At 51.0% G+C, this 22732-nt stretch overlaps 1 protein-coding gene across 7 annotated transcripts in view; it reads left to right on the forward strand.

The window, feature by feature from the left end:
* Window positions 1-22732, forward strand: part of LOC143986994 (uncharacterized) — a 165728-nt gene that overhangs the window by 28222 nt on the left and 114774 nt on the right. For 6 of the 7 annotated variants that reach the window (XM_077485425.1, XM_077485424.1, XM_077485429.1 and 3 more), the window contains 2 exons: window positions 1028-1168; window positions 6446-6586. In XM_077485425.1, the coding sequence (XP_077341551.1) occupies window positions 1028-1168; window positions 6446-6586 (282 nt within the window). The remainder of the gene's footprint in view (window positions 1-1027; window positions 1169-6445; window positions 6587-22732) is intronic. The other variant, XM_077485426.1, reaches the window with a different exon arrangement.

A 22732-nucleotide genomic window follows, 5' to 3' on the forward strand; every position in this document is an offset into this window, starting at 1 on the left:
TCTGTACAGAGCATTTCCTGTCCATTCATTCTGTGCAACTGAGGCTGCAGAGAAGGACATTGAGGACTGTGTCCTCATTCCCTTTCTCTGTCTCAAAGGTGGAACATCAGAGGTCTGTTTAGACCCCCTAATATTTCACCAAAGCCCACCCAATGGGGCTCCTAAAAAAATTGTAAACAATCATTTAAAAAATAATATTGTAAAAAAATAAAAAATAAAATAACAAAAATAAAAAAAACTACTGACACCAGTGGTGGAACTATCAGGGTCACGAAGGTTGCACTTGTGACCGGGCCCTGGCATTCCGCCCCTGGGCTCATAGGAAAGAGCCCCCGTCTGGGGGTCAGGGGGGCCCTTCATGGTTTCTTGCAAGGTTCTAGTTACATCACTGGTTTCCAGTGCATTTTTAAGTGCAGCATGGTGGGAAAGGGCTCTTAAAGGGGACGTTGGTGCATGTATCTGCCCCTGCCTGGCTGAGCACCATGAACAGAATGGTTCCGCTCATATTTTCTTGCTGTCGCTGGGAGTGTCTTTGCTTTCCTTTTATATGCAGCAATGGATGTACGCCTTCTCATTGGTTTGTGGTGTTCCTGGTAGCGCATTCAGAACGCAGAAACGTGCAGCCTGCAGCAGAGGTGCAGATGTCCGGATCTACTCACCACCTAATCCTGGACTCCGCTAGACGTTGTTATAATTACGCCTTACAACTGATTAATAAATAACGCGCCGTCACGTGAGACCGCCTGCTGTTTGGCGCAGGTTTTGCCAGTTGTGTCAGATAATAATTTCTGATTGGTTGCTGGAGGATACATAGGATAAGCCTGGCATCCTTGTCATCATCCTTTATTGGGGGGGTTGGCGGCTCTGTTCAGTTTTGAACGCCACAAATAATTCTAAAGTAATCAGTCCTAATGGCGGCAGAGTCCTTTCCCCTTCTAGAGGTTGGGGGGGGGGAGTGACATTGTTTGCTGGGGGGGGGGGTAAACGGTCTGGTTGTATAAATGGTTGTAATGTTGTGTTTTCCCAGCAGAGCCCGGTATCTCCCAGCGTTCCCCCCCGGAGTGACTGCACAGCGCCCTCCACTGGCGGTGTTTACGGTGGGGGCAGAAGACCCTCCCTGCCCAGCGACCCCCCGCAGATCGCCCAGCTCAGCCAGGATATATCAGAGGTAGGACCGGGTCTTTTTTACTGCTCTGTGCAATGTTGTGTATTACCCATAGCTCCCAACTGTCCCTGATTTCGAGGAACTGACCCTGATTTCGAGGGACTGTTCCTGATTTCGAGGGCCTGTCCCTGATTTCAAGGAACTGACCCTGATTTCGAGGGACTGTCCCGGATTTTAAGGAACTGTCCCTGATTTAGAGGAACTGACCCTGATTTTGAGGAACTGACCCTTATTTCGAGGGACTGTCCCTGATTTCGAGGGACTGTCCCTGATTTCGAGGGACTGACCCTTATTTCGAGGTTTGAACCAGGTATGGGCAGGCTGATCATAAAGAGGGCTGGCCCATCCCCCACAATCCATGCGTCCGGTCCCTTGCAGGACACCGGATGCAAGAATTACAATGGCTCTAATAGGCCTCAAAATAAGGTGGGCTCGGGGCACAGAGAATGTGAACGGAGCCCACCCAGGTGTGTTATGAATATTCGCTGTTTTAACACTGGTCCTCCTCCCGGCCAATCGGGAGGTGGGTTTTGAGACCCGTCACCCAATTGGCTGAAGTGCCACCTCTCAGTGCCCATCAGTGGCACCTCAACAGTGTCCATCAGTGCTGCTCCATCAGTGCCACCTTATCAGTGCCCATCAGTACAGCCTATCAGTGCAGCCTATCAGTGCCCATCAGTGCAGCCTAAAAGTGCCCATCAGTGCCACCCATTAGTGCACATCAGTGCCACCTATCAGTGCTGCCTATCAGTGCCCTTTAGTGCCAACCATCAGTGCCACCTTTCAGTGCCCATCAGTGACACCTCATCAGTGTCCATACGTGCTGCCCCATCAGTGCCCATCAGTGCAGCCTATCATTGCAGCCTATCAGTGCCCATCAGTGCAACCTCATCAGCACACATAAATGAAGGAGAAAACTACCTGTTTTCAAAATTTTATAACAAACTATGAAACAGTTTTTTTTATTTTTTTACCAAAAAAAAACCCCAACAGTGATTAAATACCACCAAAAGAAAACTCTGTTGTGTGAAAAAAATAAAAAGTTCATGTGGGTTCAGCGTTGTCATTCAAGGGGAGACAGCACTGAAAGCTGAAAATTGGCCTGGGCAGGAAGGGGGCTTAAGTGCACGGTAGGCAAGTAGTTATTCTCCTCTTCTCAAGATCTGATAAGACCGTTTACATGAGGATGACATAAAAACGAAAAACTCTGAACAGGCTACAGGTTCTCTTTAATAATTAAAGCAGAACACCACTTTAGATTCGACAGACTCCCCATTCTTGTGATCCGACACTCAGGACAGACATGACCCTCCCTATCACAATTGATACCAATGCTCTGGTCGGGTCACAATAGGGCCAATGCCTGTCCAGTGCTGCCCTCTCCTGCACCCTTCCAACCTCATTAGCATATAATAATGACAGCAGACTCCGCCCCCAGCACTGACATTTCTAGTTTGACCCCTGTAGACAGTCTTTGATTATATAGCAACTGGGCCCTTGTCACCATGGAAGAAGAAGCTTATGTGCCTGGGGCCACAGCTGGCATTTGCCCCACTGTCCTCTCCTCTCCGTCTGCTGCTCAGAGCGTCTCGGTGTCACTACATGGGGGTGAGTCAGTTATATGGGGGTCAGTACATGGGGGTGAGTCAGTTATATGGGTGTCACTACATGGGGGTGAGTCAGTTATATGGGTGTCAGTACATGGGGGTGAGTCAGTTATATGGGTGTCAGTACATGGGGGTGAGTCAGTTATATGGATGTCAGTACATGGGGGTGAGTCAGTTATATGGGTGTCAGTACATGGGGTGAGTCAGTTATATGGGTGTCAGTACAAGGGGGTGAGTCGGTTATATGGGTGTCACTACATGGGGGTGAGTCAGTTATATGGGTGTCAGTACAAGGGGGTGAGTCAGTTATATGAGTGTCAGTACATGGGGGTGAGTCGGTTATATGGGTTTCAGTACATGGGGGTGAGTCAGTTATATGGGTGTCAGTACATGGGGGTGAGTCGGTTATATATGGGTGTCAGTACATGGGGGTGAGTCGGTTATATATGGGTGTCAGTACATGGGGGTGAGTCGGTTATATGGGTGTCAGTACATGGGGGTGAGTCAGTTATATATGGGTGTCAGTACATGGGGGGTGAGTCAGTTATATGGGTGTCAGTACATGGGGGTGAGTCGGTTATATGGGTTTCAGTACATGGGCGTGAGTCAGTTATATGGGTGTCACTACATGGGGGTGAGTCAGTTATATGGGTGTCACTACATGGGGGTGAGTCAGTTATATGGATGTCAGTACATGGGGTGAGTCAGTTATATGGGTGTCAGTACAAGGGGGTGAGTCGGTTATATGGGTGTCACTACATGGGGGTGAGTCAGTTATATGGGTGTCAGTACAAGGGGGTGAGTCAGTTATATGAGTGTCAGTACATGGGGGTGAGTCGGTTATATGGGTTTCAGTACATGGGGGTGAGTCAGTTATATGAGTGTCAGTACATGGGGGTGAGTCGGTTATATGGGTTTCAGTACATGGGGGTGAGTCAGTTATATGGGTGTCAGTACATGGGGGTGAGTCGGTTATATATGGGTGTCAGTACATGGGGGTGAGTCGGTTATATGGGTGTCAGTACATGGGGGTGAGTCAGTTATATGGGTGTCAGTACATGGGGGTGAGTCGGTTATATATGGGTGTCAGTACATGGGGGTGAGTCGGTTATATATGGGTGTCAGTACATGGGGGTGAGTCGGTTATATGGGTGTCAGTACATGGGGGTGAGTCAGTTATATATGGGTGTCAGTACATGGGGGGTGAGTCAGTTATATGGGTGTCAGTACATGGGGGTGAGTCGGTTATATGGGTGTCACTACATGGGGGTGAGTCAGTTATATGGGTGTCAGTACATGGGGGTGAGTCAGTTATATGGGTGTCAGTACATGGGGGTGAGTCAGTTATATGGATGTCAGTACATGGGGGTGAGTCAGTTATATGGGTGTCAGTACAAGGGGGTGAGTCAGTTATATGAGTGTCAGTACATGGGGGTGAGTCGGTTATATGGGTTTCAGTACATGGGGGTGAGTCAGTTATATGGGTGTCAGTACATGGGGGTGAGTCGGTTATATATGGGTGTCAGTACATGGGGGTGAGTCGGTTATATATGGGTGTCAGTACATGGGGGTGAGTCGGTTATATGGGTGTCAGTACATGGGGGTGAGTCAGTTATATATGGGTGTCAGTACATGGGGGGTGAGTCAGTTATATGGGTGTCAGTACATGGGGGTGAGTCAGTTATATGGGTGTCACTACATGGGGGTGAGTCAGTTATATGGGTGTCAGTACATGGGGGTGAGTCAGTTATATGGGTGTCAGTACATGGGGGTGAGTCAGTTATATGGATGTCAGTACATGGGGGTGAGTCAGTTATATGGGTGTCAGTACATGGGGTGAGTCAGTTATATGGGTGTCAGTACAAGGGGGTGAGTCGGTTATATGGGTGTCACTACATGGGGGTGAGTCAGTTATATGGGTGTCAGTACAAGGGGGTGAGTCAGTTATATGAGTGTCAGTACATGGGGGTGAGTCGGTTATATGGGTTTCAGTACATGGGGGTGAGTCAGTTATATGGGTGTCAGTACATGGGGGTGAGTCGGTTATATATGGGTGTCAGTACATGGGGGTGAGTCGGTTATATATGGGTGTCAGTACATGGGGGTGAGTCGGTTATATGGGTGTCAGTACATGGGGGTGAGTCAGTTATATATGGGTGTCAGTACATGGGGGGTGAGTCAGTTATATGGGTGTCAGTACATGGGGGTGAGTCGGTTATATGGGTTTCAGTACATGGGCGTGAGTCAGTTATATGGGTGTCACTACATGGGGGTGAGTCAGTTATATGGGTGTCACTACATGGGGGTGAGTCAGTTATATGGATGTCAGTACATGGGGTGAGTCAGTTATATGGGTGTCAGTACAAGGGGGTGAGTCGGTTATATGGGTGTCACTACATGGGGGTGAGTCAGTTATATGGGTGTCAGTACAAGGGGGTGAGTCAGTTATATGAGTGTCAGTACATGGGGGTGAGTCGGTTATATGGGTTTCAGTACATGGGGGTGAGTCAGTTATATGAGTGTCAGTACATGGGGGTGAGTCGGTTATATGGGTTTCAGTACATGGGGGTGAGTCAGTTATATGGGTGTCAGTACATGGGGGTGAGTCGGTTATATATGGGTGTCAGTACATGGGGGTGAGTCGGTTATATGGGTGTCAGTACATGGGGGTGAGTCAGTTATATGGGTGTCAGTACATGGGGGTGAGTCGGTTATATATGGGTGTCAGTACATGGGGGTGAGTCGGTTATATATGGGTGTCAGTACATGGGGGTGAGTCGGTTATATGGGTGTCAGTACATGGGGGTGAGTCAGTTATATATGGGTGTCAGTACATGGGGGGTGAGTCAGTTATATGGGTGTCAGTACATGGGGGTGAGTCGGTTATATGGGTTTCAGTACATGGGCGTGAGTCAGTTATATGGGTGTCACTACATGGGGGTGAGTCAGTTATATGGGTGTCACTACATGGGGGTGAGTCAGTTATATGGATGTCAGTACATGGGGTGAGTCAGTTATATGGGTGTCAGTACAAGGGGGTGAGTCGGTTATATGGGTGTCACTACATGGGGGTGAGTCAGTTATATGGGTGTCAGTACATGGGGGTGAGTCGGTTATATGGGTGTCAGTACATGGGGGTGAGTCAGTTATATGGATGTCAGTACATGGGGGTGAGTCAGTTATATATGGGTGTCAGTACATGGGGGTGAGTCAGTTATATGGGTGTCAGTACATGGGGGTGAGTCAGTTATATGGGTGTCACTACATGGGGGTGAGTCAGTTATATATGGGTGTCAGTACATGGGGGTGAGTCAGTTATATGGGTGTCAGTACATGGGGGTGAGTCAGTTATATGGATGTCAGTACATGGGGGTGAGTCAGTTATATATGGGTGTCAGTACATGGGGGTGAGTCAGTTATATGGGTGTCAGTACATGGGGGTGAGTCAGTTATATGGGTGTCACTACATGGGGGTGAGTCAGTTATATATGGGTGTCAGTACATGGGGGTGAGTCAGTTATATGGGTGTCAGTACACTTCCCATAGGACAGTGAGGGGTGACTGGTCAGTGGGATTGATAATAAAGTGTTACATTGTAGCAGGTGAAGTTCTGTTTTTGCAGTTCCTCTGTCTTCTCCCTGAATCTCTGCTCCCTGTCACCAATCTCCTCCAGGCGGAGAGCTGGGTCCGGGAGAAGCTGCAGGATCTGGGGGTCCAGTATGAAGGTTTTCCACCACCGGAGCAGGAACAGAGCGCCCGATCTATACAGGGAGACATCAGGAGCTTCGAGGTGACCATGATGAAGCTGAATCAGGTGACAACGCATTATTCTGTTATTACCACTCTGCACACTATAGTCAGCGCTCACACTCTGCTCTCTCCTGTACTCAGCACTCACACTCTGCTCTCTCCTGTACTCAGCACTCACACTCTGCTCTCTCCTGTACTCAGCACTCACACTCTGCTCTCTCCTGTACTCACCTCTCACACTCTGCTCTCTCCTGAATTTATCACTCACACTCTACTCTCTCTTGTACTCCCCACTCACACTCTGCTCTCTCTCCTGTACTCAGCATTCACACTCTGCTCTCTCTTGTACTCAGCACTCACACTCTGCTCTCTCTTGTACTCAGCACTCACACTCTGCTCTCTCTCCTGTACTCGGCACTCACACTCTGCTCTCTCTCCTGTACTCAGCACTCACACTCTGCTCTCTCTCCTGTACTCGGCACTCACACTCTGCTCTCTCTCCTGTACTCAAAACTTACACTCTGCTCTCTCCTGTACTCAGCCCTCACACTCTGCTCTCTCCTGTACTCAGCACTCACAATCTGCTCTCTCCTGTACTCACCACTCACACTCTGCTCTCTCCTGTACTCAGCACTCACACTCTGCTCTCTCTCCTGTACTCGGCACTCACACTCTGCTCTCTCTCCTGTACTCAAAACTTACACTCTGCTCTCTCCTGTACTCAGCCCTCACACTCTGCTCTCTCCTGTACTCAGCACTCACACTCTGCTCTCTCCTGTGCTCAGCACTCACACTCTGCTCTCTCCTGTATTCACCACTCACACTCTGCTCTCTCCTGCACTCAGCACTCACACTCTGCTCTCTCTCCTGTACTCAAAACTTACACTCTGCTCTCTCCTGTAATCAGCACTCACACTCTGCTGTCTCTCCTGTACTCAAAACTTACACTCTGCTCTCTCCCGTAATCAGCACTCACACTCTGCTGTCTCTCCTGTACTCAAAACTTACACTCTGCTCTCTCCCGTAATCAGCACTCACACTCTGCTCTCTCCTGTACTCAAAACTTACACTCTGCTCTCTCCTGTAATCAACACTCACACTCTGCTCTCTCCTGTACTCAGCACTCACACTCTGCTCTCTCCTGTACTCAGCACTCACACACTGCTCTCTCTCCTGTACTCAGCACTCACACTCTGCTCTCTCCTGTACTCAGCACTCACACTCTGCTCTCTCCTGTACTCAGCACTCACACACTGCTCTCTCTCCTGTACTCAGCACTCACAATCTGCTCTCTCCTGTACTCAGCACTCACACTCTGCTCTCTCCTGTACTCACCTCTCACACTCTGCTCTCTCCTGAATTTATCACTCACACTCTACTCTCTCTTGTACTCCCCACTCACACTCTGCTCTCTCTCCTGTACTCAGCATTCACACTCTGCTCTCTCTCCTGTACTCACCACTCACACTCTGCTCTCTCTTGTACTCAGCACTCTGCTCTCTCCTGTACTCAGCACTCACACTCTGCTCTCTCTCCTGTACTCGGCACTCACACTCTGCTCTCTCCTGTACTCAGCACTCACACTCTGCTCTCTCTCCTGTACTCGGCACTCACACTCTGCTCTCTCTCCTGTACTCAAAACTTACACTCTGCTCTCTCCTGTACTCAGCACTCACAATCTGCTCTCTCCTGTACTCACCACTCACAATCTGCTCTCTCCTGTACTCAGCACTCACAATCTGCTCTCTCCTGTACTCACCACTCACACTCTGCTCTCTCCTGTACTCAGCACTCACACTCTGCTCTCTCTCCTGTACTCAGCACTCACACTCTGCTCTCTCCTGTGCTCAGCACTCACACTCTGCTCTCTCCTGTATTCACCACTCACACTCTGCTCTCTCCTGCACTCAGCACTCACACTCTGCTCTCTCTCCTGTACTCAAAACTTACACTCTGCTCTCTCCCGTAATCAGCACTCACACTCTGCTGTCTCTCCTGTACTCAAAACTTACACTCTGCTCTCTCCCGTAATCAGCACTCACACTCTGCTCTCTCCTGTACTCAAAACTTACACTCTGCTCTCTCCTGTAATCAACACTCACACTCTGCTCTCTCCTGTACTCAGCACTCACACACTGCTCTCTCTCCTGTACTCAGCACTCACACTCTGCTCTCTCCTGTACTCAGCACTCACACTCTGCTCTCTCCTGTACTCAGCACTCACACTCTGCTCTCTCCTGTACTCAGCATTCACACTCTGCTCTCTCCTGTACTCAGCACTCACAATCTGCTCTCTCCTGTACTCAGCACTCACACTCTGCTCTCTCTCCTGTACTCGGCACTCACACTCTGCTCTCTCCTGTACTCAGCACTCACACTCTGCTCTCTCCTGTACTCAGCATTCACACTCTGCTCTCTCTCTTGTACTCAGCACTCACACTCTGCTCTCTCCTGTACTCAGCATTCACACTCTGCTCTCTCTCCTGTACTCAGCACTCACACTCTGCTCTCTCTCCTGTACTCAGCACTCACACTCTGCTCTCTCTCCTGTACTCACCACTCACAATCTGCTCTCTCCTGTACTTAGCACTCACACTCTGCTCTCTCCTGTACTCAGCACTCACACTCTGCTCTCTCCTGTACTCAGCACTCACACTCTGCTCTCTCCTGTACTCAGCACTCACAATCTGCTCTCTCCTGTACTTAGCACTCACACTCTGCTCTCTCCTGTACTCAGCACTCACACTCTGCTCTCTCCTGTACTCAGCACTCACACTCTGCTCTCTCCTGTACTCAGCACTCACACTCTGCTCTCTCCTGTACTCAGCACTCACACTCTGCTCTCTCCTGTACTCGGCACTCACACTCTGCTCTCTCCTGTACTCGGCACTCACACTCTGCTCTCTCCTGTACTCGGCACTCACACTCTGCTCTCTCCTGTACTCAGCACTCACACACTGCTCTCTCTCCTGTACTCAGCACTCACACTCTGCTCTCTCCTGTACTCAGCACTCACACTCTACTCTCTCCTGTACTCAGCACTCACACTCTGCTCTCTCCTGTATTCACCACTCACACTCTGCTCTCTCCTGCACTCAGCACTCACACTCTGCTCTCTCTCCTGTACTCAAAACTTACACTCTGCTCTCTCCCGTAATCAGCACTCACACTCTGCTCTCTCTCCTGTACTCAAAACTTACACTCTGCTCTCTCCCGTAATCAGCACTCACACTCTGCTCTCTCCTGTACTCAGCACTCACACTCTGCTCTCTCCTGTACTTAGCACTCACACTCTGCTCTCTCTCCTGTACTCAGCACTCACACTCTGCTCTCTCCTGTACTCAGCACTCACACTCTGCTCTCTCCTGTACTCGGCACTCACACTCTGCTCTCTCCTGTACTCAGCACTCACACTCTACTCTCTCCTGTACTCAGCACTCACACACTGCTCTCTCTCCTGTACTCAGCACTCACACTCTGCTCTCTCTCCTGTACTCAGCACTCACACTCTGCTCTCTCTCCTGTACTCAGCACTCACACTCTGCTCTCTCCTGTACTCAGCACTCACACACTGCTCTCTCTCCTGTACTCAGCACTCACACTCTGCTCTCTCCTGTACTCAGCACTCACACACTGCTCTCTCTCCTGTACTCACCACTCACACTCTGCTCTCTCCTGTACTCAGCACTCACACTCTGCTCTCTCTCCTGTACTCAGCACTCACACTCTGCTCTCTCCTGTACTCAGCACTCATACTCTGCTCTCTCCTGTACTCAGCACTCACACTCTGCTCTCTCTCCTGTACTCAGCACTCACACTCTGCTCTCTCCTGTGCTCAGCACTCACACTCTGCTCTCTCCTGTATTCACCACTCACACTCTGCTCTCTCCTGCACTCAGCACTCACACTCTGCTCTCTCTCCTGTACTCAAAACTTACACTCTGCTCTCTCCCGTAATCAGCACTCACACTCTGCTCTCTCTCCTGTACTCAAAACTTACACTCTGCTCTCTCCCGTAATCAGCACTCACACTCTGCTCTCTCCTGTACTCACCACTCACACTCTGCTCTCTCCTGTACTCAGCACTCACACTCTGCTCTCTCTCCTGTACTCAGCACTCACACTCTGCTCTCTCCTGTGCTCAGCACTCACACTCTGCTCTCTCCTGTATTCACCACTCACACTCTGCTCTCTCCTGCACTCAGCACTCACACTCTGCTCTCTCTTCTGTACTCAAAACTTACACTCTGCTCTCTCCCGTAATCAGCACTCACACTCTGCTGTCTCTCCTGTACTCAAAACTTACACTCTGCTCTCTCCCGTAATCAGCACTCACACTCTGCTCTCTCCTGTACTCAAAACTTACACTCTGCTCTCTCCTGTAATCAACACTCACACTCTGCTCTCTCCTGTACTCAGCACTCACACTCTGCTCTCTCCTGTACTCAGCACTGACACACTGCTCTCTCTCCTGTACTCAGCACTCACACTCTGCTCTCTCCTGTACTCAGCACTCACACTCTGCTCTCTCTCCTGTACTCAGCACTCACACTCTGCTCTCTCTCCTGTACTCACCACTCACAATCTGCTCTCTCCTGTACTTAGCACTCACACTCTGCTCTCTCCTGTACTCAGCACTCACACTCTGCTCTCTCCTGTACTCAGCACTCACACTCTGCTCTCTCCTGTACTCAGCACTCACACTCTGCTCTCTCTCCTGTACTCAGCACTCACACTCTGCTCTCTCCTGTACTCAGCACTCACAATCTGCTCTCTCCTGTACTTAGCACTCACACTCTGCTCTCTCCTGTACTCAGCACTCACACTCTGCTCTCTCCTGTACTCAGCACTCACACTCTGCTCTCTCCTGTACTCAGCACTCACACTCTGCTCTCTCTCCTGTACTCAAAACTTACACTCTGCTCTCTCCCGTAATCAGCACTCACACTCTGCTCTCTCTCCTGTACTCAAAACTTACACTCTGCTCTCTCCCGTAATCAGCACTCACACTCTGCTCTCTCCTGTACTCAGCACTCACACTCTGCTCTCTCCTGTACTCAACACTCACACTCTGCTCTCTCCTGTACTCAGCACTCACACTCTGCTCTCTCCTGTACTCGGCACTCACACTCTGCTCTCTCCTGTACTCAGCACTCACACTCTACTCTCTCCTGTACTCAGCACTCCCACACTGCTCTCTCTCCTGTACTCAGCACTCACACTCTGCTCTCTCTCCTGTACTCAGCACTCACACTCTGCTCTCTCCTGTACTCAGCACTCACACACTGCTCTCTCTCCTGTACTCAGCACTCACACTCTGCTCTCTCCTGTACTCAGCACTCACACACTGCTCTCTCTCCTGTACTCACCACTCACACTCTGCTCTCTCCTGTACTCAGCACTCACACTCTGCTCTCTCCTGTACTCAGCACTCACACTCTGCTCTCTCTCCTGTACTCAGCACTCACACTCTGCTCTCTCCTGTACTCAGCACTCATACTCTGCTCTCTCCTGTACTCAGCACTCACACTCTGCTCTCTCTCCTGTACTCAGCACTCACACTCTGCTCTCTCCTGTGCTCAGCACTCACACTCTGCTCTCTCCTGTATTCACCACTCACACTCTGCTCTCTCCTGCACTCAGCACTCACACTCTGCTCTCTCTCCTGTACTCAGCACTCACACTCTGCTCTCTCCTGTACTCAGCACTCACACTCTGCTCTCTCCTGTACTCGGCACTCACACTCTGCTCTCTCCTGTACTCAGCACTCACACTCTACTCTCTCCTGTACTCAGCACTCACACACTGCTCTCTCTCCTGTACTCAGCACTCACACTCTGCTCTCTCTCCTGTACTCAGCACTCACACTCTGCTCTCTCTCCTGTACTCAGCACTCACACTCTGCTCTCTCCTGTACTCAGCACTCACACACTGCTCTCTCTCCTGTACTCAGCACTCACACTCTGCTCTCTCCTGTACTCAGCACTCACACACTGCTCTCTCTCCTGTACTCACCACTCACACTCTGCTCTCTCCTGTACTCAGCACTCACACTCTGCTCTCTCTCCTGTACTCAGCACTCACACTCTGCTCTCTCCTGTACTCAGCACTCATACTCTGCTCTCTCCTGTACTCAGCACTCACACTCTGCTCTCTCTCCTGTACTCAGCACTCACACTCTGCTCTCTCCTGTGCTCAGCACTCACACTCTGCTCTCTCCTGTATTCACCACTCACACTCTGCTCTCTCCTGCACTCAGCACTCACACTCTGCTCTCTCTCCTGTACTCAAAACTTACACTCTGCTCTCTCCCGTAATCAGCACTCACACTCTGCTCTCTCTCCTGTACTCAAAACTTACACTCTGCTCTCTCCCGTAATCAGCACTCACACTCTGCTCTCTCCTGTACTCACCACTCACACTCTGCTCTCTCCTGTACTCAGCACTCACACTCTGCTCTCTCTCCTGTACTCAGCACTCACACTCTGCTCTCTCCTGTGCTCAGCACTCACACTCTGCTCTCTCCTGTATTCACCACTCACACTCTGCTCTCTCCTGCACTCAGCACTCACACTCTGCTCTCTCTTCTGTACTCAAAACTTACACTCTGCTCTCTCCCGTAATCAGCACTCACACTCTGCTGTCTCTCCTGTACTCAAAACTTACACTCTGCTCTCTCCCGTAATCAGCACTCACACTCTGCTCTCTCCTGTACTCAAAACTTACACTCTGCTCTCTCCTGTAATCAACACTCACACTCTGCTCTCTCCTGTACTCAGCACTCACACTCTGCTCTCTCCTGTACTCAGCACTGACACACTGCTCTCTCTCCTGTACTCAGCACTCACACTCTGCTCTCTCCTGTACTCAGCACTCACACTCTGCTCTCTCTCCTGTACTCAGCACTCACACTCTGCTCTCTCTCCTGTACTCACCACTCACAATCTGCTCTCTCCTGTACTTAGCACTCACACTCTGCTCTCTCCTGTACTCAGCACTCACACTCTGCTCTCTCCTGTACTCAGCACTCACACTCTGCTCTCTCCTGTACTCAGCACTCACACTCTGCTCTCTCTCCTGTACTCAGCACTCACACTCTGCTCTCTCCTGTACTCAGCACTCACAATCTGCTCTCTCCTGTACTTAGCACTCACACTCTGCTCTCTCCTGTACTCAGCACTCACACTCTGCTCTCTCCTGTACTCAGCACTCACACTCTGCTCTCTCCTGTACTCAGCACTCACACTCTGCTCTCTCTCCTGTACTCAAAACTTACACTCTGCTCTCTCCCGTAATCAGCACTCACACTCTGCTCTCTCTCCTGTACTCAAAACTTACACTCTGCTCTCTCCCGTAATCAGCACTCACACTCTGCTCTCTCCTGTACTCAGCACTCACACTCTGCTCTCTCCTGTACTCAACACTCACACTCTGCTCTCTCCTGTACTCAGCACTCACACTCTGCTCTCTCCTGTACTCGGCACTCACACTCTGCTCTCTCCTGTACTCAGCACTCACACTCTACTCTCTCCTGTACTCAGCACTCCCACACTGCTCTCTCTCCTGTACTCAGCACTCACACTCTGCTCTCTCTCCTGTACTCAGCACTCACACTCTGCTCTCTCTCCTGTACTCAGCACTCACACTCTGCTCTCTCCTGTACTCAGCACTCACACACTGCTCTCTCTCCTGTACTCAGCACTCACACTCTGCTCTCTCCTGTACTCAGCACTCACACTCTGCTCTCTCCTGTACTCAGCACTGACACACTGCTCTCTCTCCTGTACTCAGCACTCACACTCTGCTCTCTCCTGTACTCAGCACTCACACTCTGCTCTCTCTCCTGTACTCAGCACTCACACTCTGCTCTCTCTCCTGTACTCACCACTCACAATCTGCTCTCTCCTGTACTTAGCACTCACACTCTGCTCTCTCCTGTACTCAGCACTCACACTCTGCTCTCTCCTGTACTCAGCACTCACACTCTGCTCTCTCCTGTACTCAGCACTCACACTCTGCTCTCTCTCCTGTACTCAGCACTCACACTCTGCTCTCTCCTGTACTCAGCACTCACAATCTGCTCTCTCCTGTACTTAGCACTCACACTCTGCTCTCTCCTGTACTCAGCACTCACACTCTGCTCTCTCCTGTACTCAGCACTCACACTCTGCTCTCTCCTGTACTCAGCACTCACACTCTGCTCTCTCTCCTGTACTCAAAACTTACACTCTGCTCTCTCCCGTAATCAGCACTCACACTCTGCTCTCTCTCCTGTACTCAAAACTTACACTCTGCTCTCTCCCGTAATCAGCACTCACACTCTGCTCTCTCCTGTACTCAGCACTCACACTCTGCTCTCTCCTGTACTCAACACTCACACTCTGCTCTCTCCTGTACTCAGCACTCACACTCTGCTCTCTCCTGTACTCGGCACTCACACTCTGCTCTCTCCTGTACTCAGCACTCACACTCTACTCTCTCCTGTACTCAGCACTCCCACACTGCTCTCTCTCCTGTACTCAGCACTCACACTCTGCTCTCTCTCCTGTACTCAGCACTCACACTCTGCTCTCTCTCCTGTACTCAGCACTCACACTCTGCTCTCTCCTGTACTCAGCACTCACACACTGCTCTCTCTCCTGTACTCAGCACTCACACTCTGCTCTCTCCTGTACTCAGCACTCACACACTGCTCTCTCTCCTGTACTCACCACTCACACTCTGCTCTCTCCTGTACTCAGCACTCACACTCTGCTCTCTCCTGTACTCAGCACTCACACTCTGCTCTCTCTCCTGTACTCAGCACTCACACTCTGCTCTCTCCTGTACTCAGCACTCATACTCTGCTCTCTCCTGTACTCAGCACTCACACTCTGCTCTCTCTCCTGTACTCAGCACTCACACTCTGCTCTCTCCTGTGCTCAGCACTCACACTCTGCTCTCTCCTGTATTCACCACTCACACTCTGCTCTCTCCTGCACTCAGCACTCACACTCTGCTCTCTCTCCTGTACTCAAAACTTACACTCTGCTCTCTCCCGTAATCAGCACTCACACTCTGCTCTCTCCTGTACTCACCACTCACACTCTGCTCTCTCCTGTACTCAGCACTCACACTCTACTCTCTCCTGTACTCAGCACTCACACACTGCTCTCTCTCCTGTACTCAGCACTCACACTCTGCTCTCTCTCCTGTACTCAGCACTCACACTCTGCTCTCTCTCCTGTACTCAGCACTCACACTCTGCTCTCTCCTGTACTCAGCACTCACACACTGCTCTCTCTCCTGTACTCAGCACTCACACTCTGCTCTCTCCTGTACTCAGCACTCACACACTGCTCTCTCTCCTGTACTCACCACTCACACTCTGCTCTCTCCTGTACTCAGCACTCACACTCTGCTCTCTCTCCTGTACTCAGCACTCACACTCTGCTCTCTCCTGTGCTCAGCACTCACACTCTGCTCTCTCCTGTATTCACCACTCACACTCTGCTCTCTCCTGCACTCAGCACTCACACTCTGCTCTCTCTCCTGTACTCAAAACTTACACTCTGCTCTCTCCCGTAATCAGCACTCACACTCTGCTGTCTCTCCTGTACTCAAAACTTACACTCTGCTCTCTCCCGTAATCAGCACTCACACTCTGCTCTCTCCTGTACTCAAAACTTACACTCTGCTCTCTCCTGTAATCAACACTCACACTCTGCTCTCTCCTGTACTCAGCACTCACACTCTGCTCTCTCCTGTACTCAGCACTCACACACTGCTCTCTCTCCTGTACTCAGCACTCACACTCTGCTCTCTCCTGTACTCAGCACTCACACTCTGCTCTCTCCTGTACTCAGCACTCACACTCTGCTCTCTCCTGTACTCAGCACTCACACTCTGCTCTCTCCTGTACTCAGCACTCACACTCTTCTCTCTCCTGTACTCAGCACTCACACTCTGCTCTCTCTCCTGTACTCAGCACTCACACTCTGCTCTCTCCTGTGCTCAGCACTCACAATCTGCTCTCTCCTGTGCTCAGCACTCACAATCTGCTCTCTCCTGTACTCGGCACTCACAATCTGCTCTCTCCTGTACTCAGCATTCACACTCTGCTCTCTCCTGTACTCAGCACTCACACTCTGCTCTCTCCTGTACTCAGCACTCATACTCTGCTCTCTCCTGTACTCACCTCTCACACTCTGCTCTCTCTCCTGTGCTCAGCACTCACACTCTGCTCTCTCCTGTACTCACCTCTCACACTCTGCTCTCTCCTGAATTTATCACTCACACTCTACTCTCTCTTGTACTCCCCACTCACACTCTGCTCTCTCTCCTGTACTCAGCATTCACACTCTGCTCTCTCTCCTGTACTCACCACTCACACTCTGCTCTCTCTTGTACTCAGCACTCACACTCTGCTCTCTCCTGTACTCAGCACTCACACTCTGCTCTCTCTCCTGTACTCGGCACTCACACTCTGCTCTCTCCTGTACTCAGCACTCACACTCTGCTCTCTCTCCTGTACTCGGCACTCACACTCTGCTCTCTCTCCTGTACTCAAAACTTACACTCTGCTCTCTCCTGTACTCAGCCCTCACACTCTGCTCTCTCCTGTACTCAGCACTCACACTCTACTCTCTCCTGTACTCAGCACTCACACACTGCTCTCTCTCCTGTACTCAGCACTCACACTCTGCTCTCTCTCCTGTACTCAGCACTCACACTCTGCTCTCTCTCCTGTACTCAGCACTCACACTCTGCTCTCTCCTGTACTCAGCACTCACACACTGCTCTCTCTCCTGTACTCAGCACTCACACTCTGCTCTCTCCTGTACTCAGCACTCACACACTGCTCTCTCTCCTGTACTCACCACTCACACTCTGCTCTCTCCTGTACTCAGCACTCACACTCTGCTCTCTCTCCTGTACTCAGCACTCACACTCTGCTCTCTCCTGTGCTCAGCACTCACACTCTGCTCTCTCCTGTATTCACCACTCACACTCTGCTCTCTCCTGCACTCAGCACTCACACTCTGCTCTCTCTCCTGTACTCAAAACTTACACTCTGCTCTCTCCCGTAATCAGCACTCACACTCTGCTGTCTCTCCTGTACTCAAAACTTACACTCTGCTCTCTCCCGTAATCAGCACTCACACTCTGCTCTCTCCTGTACTCAAAACTTACACTCTGCTCTCTCCTGTAATCAACACTCACACTCTGCTCTCTCCTGTACTCAGCACTCACACTCTGCTCTCTCCTGTACTCAGCACTCACACACTGCTCTCTCTCCTGTACTCAGCACTCACACTCTGCTCTCTCCTGTACTCAGCACTCACACTCTGCTCTCTCCTGTACTCAGCACTCACACTCTGCTCTCTCCTGTACTCAGCACTCACACTCTGCTCTCTCCTGTACTCAGCACTCACACTCTTCTCTCTCCTGTACTCAGCACTCACACTCTGCTCTCTCTCCTGTACTCAGCACTCACACTCTGCTCTCTCCTGTGCTCAGCACTCACAATCTGCTCTCTCCTGTGCTCAGCACTCACAATCTGCTCTCTCCTGTACTCGGCACTCACAATCTGCTCTCTCCTGTACTCAGCATTCACACTCTGCTCTCTCCTGTACTCAGCACTCACACTCTGCTCTCTCCTGTACTCAGCACTCATACTCTGCTCTCTCCTGTACTCACCTCTCACACTCTGCTCTCTCTCCTGTGCTCAGCACTCACACTCTGCTCTCTCCTGTACTCACCTCTCACACTCTGCTCTCTCCTGAATTTATCACTCACACTCTACTCTCTCTTGTACTCCCCACTCACACTCTGCTCTCTCTCCTGTACTCAGCATTCACACTCTGCTCTCTCTCCTGTACTCACCACTCACACTCTGCTCTCTCTTGTACTCAGCACTCACACTCTGCTCTCTCCTGTACTCAGCACTCACACTCTGCTCTCTCTCCTGTACTCGGCACTCACACTCTGCTCTCTCCTGTACTCAGCACTCACACTCTGCTCTCTCTCCTGTACTCGGCACTCACACTCTGCTCTCTCTCCTGTACTCAAAACTTACACTCTGCTCTCTCCTGTACTCAGCCCTCACACTCTGCTCTCTCCTGTACTCAGCACTCACAATCTGCTCTCTCCTGTACTCACCACTCACACTCTGCTCTCTCCTGTACTCAGCACTCACACTCTGCTCTCTCTCCTGTACTCAGCACTCACACTCTGCTCTCTCCTGTGCTCAGCACTCACACTCTGCTCTCTCCTGTATTCACCACTCACACTCTGCTCTCTACTGCACTCAGCACTCACACTCTGCTCTCTCTCCTGTACTCAAAACTTACACTCTGCTCTCTCCCGTAATCAGCACTCACACTCTGCTGTCTCTCCTGTACTCAAAACTTACACTCTGCTCTCTCCCGTAATCAGCACTCACACTCTGCTCTCTCCTGTACTCAAAACTTACACTCTGCTCTCTCCTGTAATCAACACTCACACTCTGCTCTCTCCTGTACTCAGCACTCACACTCTGCTCTCTCCTGTACTCAGCACTCACACACTGCTCTCTCTCCTGTACTCAGCACTCACACTCTGCTCTCTCCTGTACTCAGCACTCACACTCTGCTCTCTCCTGTACTCAGCACTCACACTCTGCTCTCTCCTGTACTCAGCACTCACACTCTGCTCTCTCCTGTACTCAGCACTCACACTCTTCTCTCTCCTGTACTCAGCACTCACACTCTGCTCTCTCTCCTGTACTCAGCACTCACACTCTGCTCTCTCCTGTGCTCAGCACTCACAATCTGCTCTCTCCTGTACTCAGCATTCACACTCTGCTCTCTCCTGTACTCGGCACTCACAATCTGCTCTCTCCTGTACTCAGCATTCACACTCTGCTCTCTCCTGTACTCAGCACTCACACTCTGCTCTCTCCTGTACTCAGCACTCATACTCTGCTCTCTCCTGTACTCACCTCTCACACTCTGCTCTCTCTCCTGTGCTCAGCACTCACACTCTGCTCTCTCCTGTACTCACCTCTCACACTCTGCTCTCTCCTGCATTTATCACTCACACTCTACTCTCTCTTGTACTCCCCACTCACACTCTGCTCTCTCTCCTGTACTCAGTATTCACACTCTGCTCTCTCTCCTGTACTCACCACTCACACTCTGCTCTCTCTTGTACTCAGCACTCACACTCTGCTCTCTCCTGTACTCAGCACTCACACTCTGCTCTCTCTCCTGTACTCGGCACTCACACTCTGCTCTCTCTCCTGTACTCAAAACTTACACTCTGCTCTCTCCTGTACTCAGCCCTCACACTCTGCTCTCTCCTGTACTCAGCACTCACAATCTGCTCTCTCCTGTACTCAGCATTCACACTCTGCTATCTCCTGTACTCAGCACTCACACTCTGCTCTCTCCTGTACTCGACACTCACACTCTGCTCTCTCCTGTACTCAGAATTCACACTCTGCTCTCTCCTGTACTCGGCACTCACACTCTGCTCTCTCCTGTACTCGGCACTCACACTCTGTCTCTCTCCTGTACTCGGCACTCACACTCTGCTCTCTCTCCTGTACTCAGCACTCACACTCTGCTCTCTCTCCTGTACTCGGCACTCACACTCTGCTCTCTCCTGTACTCGGCACTCACACTCTGCTCTCTCTCCTGTACCCAGCACTCACACTCTGCTCTCTCTCCTGTACCCAGCACTCACACTCTGCTCTCTCTCCTGTACTCAGCACTCACACTCTGCTCTCTCTCCTGTACTCAGCACTCACACTCTGCTCTCTCTCCTGTACCCAGCACTCACACTCTGCTCTCTCTCCTGTACTCAGCACTCACACTCTGCTCTCTCCTGTACTCAACACTCACAATCTGCTCTCTCCTGTACTCAGCACTCACACTCTGCTCTCTACTGTACTCAGCACTCACACTCTGCTCTCTCCTGTACTCGGCACTCACACTCTGCTCTCTCCTGTACTCAACACTCACACTCTGCTCTCTCCTGTACTCAGCACTCACACTCTGCTCTCTCCTGTACTCGGCACTCACACTCTGCTCTCTACTGTACTCAGCACTCACACTCTGCTCTCTCCTGTACTCGGCACTCACACTCTGCTCTCTCCTGTACTCAACACTCACACTCTGCTCTCTCCTGTACTCAGCACTCACACTCTGCTCTCTCCTGTACTCAGCACTCACACTCTGCTCTCTCTCCTGTACTCAGCACTCACACTCTGCTCTCTCCTGTACTTAACACTCACACTCTGCTCTCTCCTGTACTCAGCACTCACACTCTGCTCTCTCCTGTACTCAGCACTCACACTCTGCTCTCTCCTGTACTCAGCACTCACACTCTGCTCTCTCTCCTGTACTCAGCACTCACACTCTGCTCTCTCCTTTACTTAACACTCACACTCTGCTCTCTCCTGTACTCAGCACTCACACTCTGCTCTCTCCTGTACTCAGCACTCGCACTCTGCTCTCTCCTGTACTCGGCACTCACACTCTGCTCTCTCCTGTACTCGGCACTCACACTCTGCTCTCTCTCCTGTACTCAGCACTCACACTCTGCTCTCTCTCCTGTACTCAGCACTCACAATCTGCTCTCTCCTGTACTCAGCACTCACACTCTGCTCTCTCTCCTGTACTCAGCACTCACAATCTGCTATCTCCTGTACTCAGCACTCACAATCTGCTCTCTCCTGTACTCGGCACTCACACTCTGCTCTCTCCTGTACTCAGCACTCACACACTGCTCTCTCTCCTGTACTCAGCACTCACACTCTGCTCTCTCCTGTACTCAGCACTCACACACTGCTCTCTCTCCTGTACTCACCACTCACACTCTGCTCTCTCCTGTACTCAGCACTCACACTCTGCTCTCTCTCCTGTACTCAGCACTCACACTCTGCTCTCTCCTGTACTCAGCACTCATACTCTGCTCTCTCCTGTACTCAGCACTCACACTCTGCTCTCTCTCCTGTACTCAGCACTCACACTCTGCTCTCTCCTGTGCTCAGCACTCACACTCTGCTCTCTCCTGTATTCACCACTCACACTCTGCTCTCTCCTGCACTCAGCACTCACACTCTGCTCTCTCTCCTGTACTCAAAACTTACACTCTGCTCTCTCCCGTAATCAGCACTCACACTCTGCTCTCTCTCCTGTACTCAAAACTTACACTCTGCTCTCTCCCGTAATCAGCACTCACACTCTGCTCTCTCCTGTACTCACCACTCACACTCTGCTCTCTCCTGTACTCAGCACTCACACTCTGCTCTCTCTCCTGTACTCAGCACTCACACTCTGCTCTCTCCTGTGCTCAGCACTCACACTCTGCTCTCTCCTGTATTCACCACTCACACTCTGCTCTCTCCTGCACTCAGCACTCACACTCTGCTCTCTCTTCTGTACTCAAAACTTACACTCTGCTCTCTCCCGTAATCAGCACTCACACTCTGCTGTCTCTCCTGTACTCAAAACTTACACTCTGCTCTCTCCCGTAATCAGCACTCACACTCTGCTCTCTCCTGTACTCAAAACTTACACTCTGCTCTCTCCTGTAATCAACACTCACACTCTGCTCTCTCCTGTACTCAGCACTCACACTCTGCTCTCTCCTGTACTCAGCACTGACACACTGCTCTCTCTCCTGTACTCAGCACTCACACTCTGCTCTCTCCTGTACTCAGCACTCACACTCTGCTCTCTCTCCTGTACTCAGCACTCACACTCTGCTCTCTCTCCTGTACTCACCACTCACAATCTGCTCTCTCCTGTACTTAGCACTCACACTCTGCTCTCTCCTGTACTCAGCACTCACACTCTGCTCTCTCCTGTACTCAGCACTCACACTCTGCTCTCTCCTGTACTCAGCACTCACACTCTGCTCTCTCTCCTGTACTCAGCACTCACACTCTGCTCTCTCCTGTACTCAGCACTCACAATCTGCTCTCTCCTGTACTTAGCACTCACACTCTGCTCTCTCCTGTACTCAGCACTCACACTCTGCTCTCTCCTGTACTCAGCACTCACACTCTGCTCTCTCCTGTACTCAGCACTCACACTCTGCTCTCTCTCCTGTACTCAAAACTTACACTCTGCTCTCTCCCGTAATCAGCACTCACACTCTGCTCTCTCTCCTGTACTCAAAACTTACACTCTGCTCTCTCCCGTAATCAGCACTCACACTCTGCTCTCTCCTGTACTCAGCA

The sequence above is a fragment of the Lithobates pipiens genome, unplaced genomic scaffold, assembly GCF_037356315.1.
Source record: "Lithobates pipiens isolate NorthernLeopardFrog02 unplaced genomic scaffold, aLitPip1_a1.2 Scaffold_18, whole genome shotgun sequence".
NCBI lineage: Eukaryota > Metazoa > Chordata > Amphibia > Anura > Ranidae > Lithobates > Lithobates pipiens.